The following is a 7497-nucleotide window of genomic DNA, read 5'->3' on the forward strand; positions in this document are numbered from 1 at the left end:
GTGAGTCTGAAAATCAAACTTCAGTCAGACAGGGTCCCTGGTATTTCATTGGCAATAGACAAAGTAGTAAACTGGCAAACAGAAGTGAATGAATTTCTTATTATTAAAGCCTCAACTAATCAGCCTGGCAGGTTTGTACATTTTCTATTCTGGACAGACTCCAAATGTGTCCTGGTCTGCAGGGCCTATATTACTTTGGCAGCAGAAACACCAGTGACTGCAAAACTGCAGGCAGATTTGAAATGTCTTTGTCACCTGAAATGATCTGTACTCAGCCAAGGAGTACAAAGAAGATTGCATTGTTTGCAGAAGGATGCAAATTGTTTTTTAAAACTTTTATACCAAATGCTTTCTATACCTTAGTTAAAGACGGCATCAGAAACCTAGCTTAACTCTGATTTTAAATGTCAGTCACAGTTTAACTCTATTCCATTCTGTTTTTTCTGTAAAACTTAGTTAAAATATGTAACCATAGCTTCATTAAAGTATGTATAGGTAAAGAGAGTACAGGTCTTTTTTAACTTCATGGATCTTTAATTGCTTATGAACTTCAAAGAGAAAGTTGTAGAAGTTAGATTGATGATGGCACTTTATGGGCTTTAGGTAATTGAATACAACATAGTTGCTGTTTGAATACAACTCTGAAATCCAAATTATGTAAATCTACTGTTTTAGAACTAGCTAGTAGAAATAATCGTTTTTGCAGTTGAAGGTACTTTCTTTGGATAAGTCCTCTGACACACTGCTTTCCTGTTGAGGCATTTTTTTCATTAGGGGTGTGAAGAAGAAACTATAGGCATGTTAGCTTTTAGCTTTTTGATATTTGTGACTCTAGTTAACTAAGCATTGACTTACCGTTAGTTAAGCACAACTGTCAATGAGTTTCATGGGCTTATGCAGAAACAAACCTGACATTTATGAAAGTATTGGGGTAGGAGAAGGGAGAAAATATTCTGCAAAAGTGTCTCAAGCATATTTTTCATTTCAGGTTGTACAGTTCAGTTGGGTTGGTGTTAAACAGTTCTCTCTCTGTAGTTGTCAATGACCCATCTCTGTGCAATCATCACACTTTTCCTATAGAAAAAACAGAGAGCAGATTATAGTCTGCTATTCATCTGCTACACCATAACATAATGTTTACTGTGCTGCAGCTGTGATCAAAATGACTGTCTCTCCAGCACCTACAAAATTTGAGCTCAGGGCTAATTATAAGTGTTTGGTCATCCAAAAATCCATGCAACCCCATCTGGCTTCTGAACTCAGCATTCCTCTTGGATACCATAAGATGGGTTTGAAATTGTGTGCGTGGAGGCAGGATGATGAGATGAAAAGGAGGAAAATTTCTACTCTGCCTTCAATTTTGTGTATCCTTAACAGGGAGAAAGGGATATCCCTTAATGGAAGACTAGTACTCAGGCAGCCCCTATGGATTGCCTTGCATCTTGCAAGTAGATGCAAATGATTTGACTTTATGGGAGAAGAGAGAGAAAATTGGTTGTTTACATTTCTCTCCCCCCCGCCCCCCCCCTCCTGACTGGGTTTAAAAAGTTCAGATGACTTCTATGAGAAGAAGCTTAGGTACTGCGTCAGCTCTGCTTGAGACCAGAGAAACTCCTAAGAGGACTGTTATGCTCCCGGCTGGTGTGCTGTCCACCAGTGAATGGGAGGAGGAGGAGGTAATTACGGAGAAATTCTGGCAGAGGTAGGAGAGGCAGAGTGTGACTCAGTCTCCTTTACAGGTGTGGGGCACTTGTGTCCCTGTGCCTGCTCCAGTCGGTGTTGAATTATTTATTCAACCCAGGAAGGAGAAACTGAGTTTAGTAGTATTTTTTTCACTTTTTATATCAATAAAGGAAATTTGATTTGAAATGTATTTTGTATAATTTCAGGGAAAAAAAATATTCCCACAGTCATAGCTGGAAGCTGTGTACTAGACACAGTATTGTGTGAACAGAGCAGATAGCTACTTACAAATGAATATTTGGACATCTGTGCCTTCCCATTCCTTTAGGGTCTTGCTGGGGAATGATTCTCAAGTGTATACAGAAAGAATTTCAGCATGTAGATTTCTGGAAAGCTCTTGTTTGGAGACAAACACCTGGGCTCCAATTAAGAAAATGCTAGTTTACATTGCATATAAAGAGTTGTGTTCGTTTATGTCCTAGCTGATTATTTAATTGTTGGCTGTTTTCTAATATTTATCTTGCACTGTAAAACAAAAGGCATTTTTTTAAATGTTAGGTGAAGTGGTGTTTGTGTAGCACCTGATAGTTACTGTCAGAAGAGGAAAAAATAACACGCAGCTCACTATTTGGAAGCAAACCTCTGGATTTCAGCTTGCATGTGTTATCTGTGCTCGCTGATCTAATAGGCAACCATGAATTGCAAAAGCATCGGACTTTCATGGGCGCCCATTCTGGCCTTTTTGGCACAAAAGAATTTTTCCGCTTTAGAAAGGATTTATTTTACCTGCTACTGTGATTTATATACCATATGTCTCCTCTTCAGCATCTAAGTATACATGGCCATAGAGAAGTGCTTGGCCTCATCGGTAGTGTGTGGAAATAGATTTCTTTTAATGATATTAACTCCTACAGAGCCACTTTATTACCTGCCTGTGTTGTTTTTTCTTGGCGGTTGTGTCAGCTATACTGTGTGTGATGTGGAAAGGAGAATACTATGAATTCCTGGTTTTGTTTGCTCTTGGCAGGCACTACTACACTTCCCACCCTTGTGCGCACACCTACCTTGATGATGCAGCCTTCCCTGGATATCAAACCCTTTATGTCCTTCCCTGTGGACAGCAGCTCTGCTGTTGGATTCTTCCCAAATTTTAACACAGTAAGTAAAGGTGTTTCCACATTTAGTGTCAGTGTATGCTTTCCAAGCTGGTTCCGATACTCAGTGTTGAAGCAGCCTTAAAACAATACATTGCTGACACAATTCTAGAAAACCCCTTTTGTCTGTGCTGTGGTGGTTGCTGTTCCCTTATGCAAAAGGCTTGGAGCGGTACCCAGTCTTCTCACTGTGAACGGGGCTGATCCTTTTTTGACTTGGTCTGTTGGAGTGGTGTTTGCACACTGAAAAAAAAAACCCCACGATAGAGATTTGAAAAGCGATAGAATAATTTTGAGCATTTGCCTGGGCATGAGCATTTCCATGTGCTGTAAAAAAGGAAAAAGCAAAAGCTGATGGAAAAACAGGTATGACAGATAAGACCTAGATCCTCCACTGATGCGACTCAAGCTAAGTCTATTACAGCCAGTAAAGCAACTGGAGGATCTTCTTTATTCTGTATAACAATAATAGTCTAAAATTGCGCAACCAGCTAATGTGAAAAATGTGAACCTGCTACTTTTAGTTTATAGTAAAGCATCTTGGGTTTTTGCAAAAAAAAAATTATTGCCAAAATAATGCTCAATGCTTCTGTAGTTCTCCATGTTTATCAGAGCAGCGGTAACAAAAATACTCTCTTCTGTAGTTCTCACTTCTTTAACAGCTCATAAAATGGTTTTGAATGTTATCAAAATGTTTTTTTGATATTGCACTTTATCATTTCTTTAATTAATTATTATATTAAATGCATTGAGTACACCAAACCCCATATTTTGCATGTTGCCACTCAGGTTTCCATGTGTGGAGGTAATTCGTCATGGAACGAGTTGGCAAATAGTGAGCTAATAGCAGCAGGAAGGAAACTGCTCTGGGTCATTTGTGCCAAGTCAGTGAGTACGATCTGTTCGTATGTGACCCTTGCCTGAACTGTACAGCGTCACATTTGTCACAGTAATTGCAGAGGGGGATGGAAAGGGAAGCAGTGTCATCACTGCCACACAGCGATCGGCTGAACCACTGCCAAGTGTTTCCTTTCCCAAACTCACCTTCTGTCTGAAGTTAAAACAGCAAGAGGTTTTTTTTCTTCATGACTTGCAAATACATCTTGCTGACAGGCCTTGTGCTACAGTGCGTGGTGCTGTGGGATGATTATGAGGTAACATATCAGCCAGCTTCTTTCAAATGTCAGCAGCCCAACGTATATTATAAACAGTGGCAAATACCACTAATTCATTGCAAAATATATATGTGAAAATTGTGCATTTATGAGGGAGATGTGTGGATGTGCATGTGTATAGATTGGGGGGGCACATGCGTATGCATATGTACAAAGAGATAAAAGATTTTTTAAAATCCACGTATGTTTAAAGTGCAGGACTAAAATAATACAATTTTAAGAAAGCAGTGTGTCATTCTCATCTTCTAGGGATGATGCAGTTAGTATTCATTTTCCGTCCTCTTTCTAATCCATTCAGGAATTTTATTTGTTAGTGATTTGTCTGCTTTCCGGTTGCACTGGTTTTATAGGTAAGCTTTTTCACAGAACTGTACATGAAGATTCAGAGAACCTTTTCTTTAGGGATGCTGTAGTTGTAAAGTCAACCAACGTTATTTGCTTACTGGTGGTATTGAATTTCTGAGTTGCAGTAGCCTCTAGAGACAGATTAATTTGGATATTTAGTCTGTTTTTGCCTGTGTACACAGGCTTACATTTATCTGGGTTACATTCTGTTTGCCTGATTCCTGGAGTGTTTATCCTTCACACCTGTCATTCCTCTCCAAACTTCTATGGATTTTATTAAAAAAAAAGAGGCCTGGGGTAATCGGCAAATATTGTCGACTCAGTGTCTGCTTCCTCCCTTGGAATTCTTGATAATTATATAAAATCATGCTGCTGTGCACCACAGACACTGCATGCTTAAACTCTCTTTTTTGAGGAACAGTGGTTCAGTACTACTCTATTTCTAATTCACAGACTTTGCCATTTATCTTGCAGGTATTGATTTTCCCTAACAGTCTTTTACAATGGACTTTAAAGCTCATTGGAAAACTAAATCATTCATGGTTATCTATTGAGAGGCACAGTGAACGCCAGCTGTCATACACTTCCTTTCTTTCTAACTTAGCACAACCTTTGCAAATGAAGATTTCTATGTTTGTGTACATATTATCTTTTTTTTCTTTTTCACTGCAAAAAGGGGGGGGGGGGGACACGACACATGACACACGACACTTTGTAAAAGTTTGTAAAAAGCATTTTTCCAGAAGATAATTTTGAGTCAGTCAAAGCTAAATCTAGTTGATCCATAATGTATGCTTCATCCAAAGTTCCATAATTTTTCATCTTGTGCAGGAACAGAATATTAGAAGAGCTTTTTGTACCTTCCTCCCAAAAAAGCCATCATTTGCCTTGTGGATCAATCAGGAAATCTATACACTTCACTCACAAGAGGACTTGTCAAAAACTGTAGACAGTGAAACCACCAGTGTGCAGCACTCAAACTCTTTGCCTTCGGTAGGACTGAGGAGACGCTGCAGCACATGCCAGGGCTGCTGTTAACGCTTGCATGTGTTCACTGAAGGTGGCAAAATGAAATGTGGTCTCAAGAGGAAACTTCTTTGGACCCACCTATTCATTTTCCATGGCAGTCGGATATAGAAACGTTTTTCTAAACCTTGCCAGGAGATGGTTTCTAAATTAATTTCAGTGGCCTGGAAAAGAAAAGTTTCTGCTTAGGAGCTTGATACGGTAACTATCAGGGCAGGAAAAACAAGATAAAATATATTAACTTACAAACATGTTTAAAGGAACACCCCCTACAGTGTTTCCAAAAGAACTTCTCTTATTTATGAAAATATATGTAAAATCTGGGATAAACCCTTTCTTATATAGTTAACTTTCACAGTTTTCAGTTCTGAAAATGTCTGTGGTGCTCCAGATGAAACATCAGTGTTCCCATTTCATTTGTGAAAGTGTTCTGATCACTTGCTTCTCTCCACATGGGATACTTTCAAATGGAGCACTGAGCAGACCCTGATTTTTTTTAGAAGAAATGCCTACCCCAAGTGTGTCTTATTTTCTTGATGGGATTTTGTGATTTAGTTTAAAATAACTCCCTTCTGTTTCTCCTAAAAAATTAATAGTTCTAAAAATGCTGTGGACACATATATAGTACTTATCAGTTCACGCCCCAATTAAATTTGTCTTTGTTCCTTTGGACTTGCTTATTATATAGGAAAAATTAATCAGGGAACGATTGCCCTAGTCCCTTGGATACATGCTTTTATTCCTCAGTAAGCATGCCTTTTTCTTTCAACAGATCAGCCAGAAAGGGATCTTCTAAGGGCAGAATGAAGGATTCAGAGCAGAGAGGTATTGCAGAATCGGTGCTCTCTTCTTTCCTGGTCTTTTCACAGCACCAGCAAATAGTTTTGTGAGAACAGGACAGGCATGATCAGACTGTCACAGCCTGAACCTGGGTTGCTGCACAGAAGGACAACCCCTCTCTCAGAAGTGCTGCAGCAATGGATCCAAAGGTGACATCATGTTTGTCCTGGCATCAAGTTCTAAAAGCTCTTGCTCAGTTACTTATACCTCTGTGTCTGAAATGCATAGCTTGAATCAAATTCTCGGCTGGTATTACTTAGTGTTCTTGTTTATAGCAGAATGGGAGACAGCATTATAAGAACTTCCCAAACTGGTACCTGCAATTTGGAATGGGTGTGTACAAAAAGGGATTGTTTGCAGAGCTCCTTTTTAGCACCATAAAATGACTCTAATGATTCCTTAACTTGTAACATCTTGCATATTGATTACATTTAAAGATCTGTAAGACTTCAAAGTCAAGTGCATAAAGTCAGTGAAAATGAAAGTTAAGATTACTGTGGTCCCCATTTTGTGTTTATCATAATGTAATCTTGAATTTTGCACTCACTAGCTTCTACTACACAGCTTCACCTTCTGTACCATTCTTTCTCTGCACCTCCCTGATTCTTTGTCTCATGTCATCCATCTTGTGTACCGAATGAAGAAGGGATGCTTTGTGATCACATCATGGAAGGTTATCATGATGCATGCACTGTGGCTGAAAGCCAGGATTTATCTTGCAAGGCAAACTTAATGATCACTGTCTGCATCTCTCTATAAAGGATGTATGTTCCCCAGAAAAAAAAATCTCAAAACTCTGACGTGTTCTATCTTGTCCTGAAATGAGAACAGCACTACATGATTCAAATTTAGTCAAAGTGGTATAGCCAGGGACCCGTCAGTCTGCACAAAAGCAGTATCAGCAACTTCTCAGATTCTGTCATCTTAGAAAATAATCAGCAATACATATGCTTCTTTCTGAGTTTGTCATGGCCTCAGGGGTAATCAAAGATTATAGCATCTCTTGTAGCTTTCACATTAGTGAAATATTTTCTATCTAACTAGCCCATGATTGGTTTCTAAATGTTGGTTCCTACCTTCATATTTTAGAGGACACACAGGTTAATGTGGCCTAGTTACTGCTTCAGTGTCTATTTCTCTTCAAGTAGGTTTATGCTGATTCTTTGTATTATAGTTCCCTCAGTCCCCTTGTGAAGTGGACCAGAAGTATTTTACATCTGCCAGTGAAGGTGAGCCAGCTGGAATGGGCTACAGGAAGGGACAGAGGCGCTGAC

The 7497-nt window shown here is 39.1% G+C and overlaps 1 protein-coding gene across 1 annotated transcript in view; it reads left to right on the top strand.

Annotated features, from left to right (window-relative positions):
• The first annotated feature begins 2715 nt into the window (after positions 1-2715).
• The window catches only part of ZNF385B (zinc finger protein 385B), a 57014-nt gene continuing 52232 nt past the window's right edge, over positions 2716-7497 (top strand). Inside the window, exon 1 of the mRNA XM_009709408.1 lies at positions 2716-2841. Coding sequence (XP_009707710.1) covers positions 2752-2841 — 90 coding nt within the window. The 5' untranslated portion in view covers positions 2716-2751. The remainder of the gene's footprint in view (positions 2842-7497) is intronic.

The sequence above is a fragment of the Cariama cristata genome, unplaced genomic scaffold (assembly GCF_000690535.1).
Source record: "Cariama cristata isolate BGI_N322 unplaced genomic scaffold, ASM69053v1 scaffold9661, whole genome shotgun sequence".
NCBI classification, from domain to species: domain Eukaryota; kingdom Metazoa; phylum Chordata; class Aves; order Cariamiformes; family Cariamidae; genus Cariama; species Cariama cristata.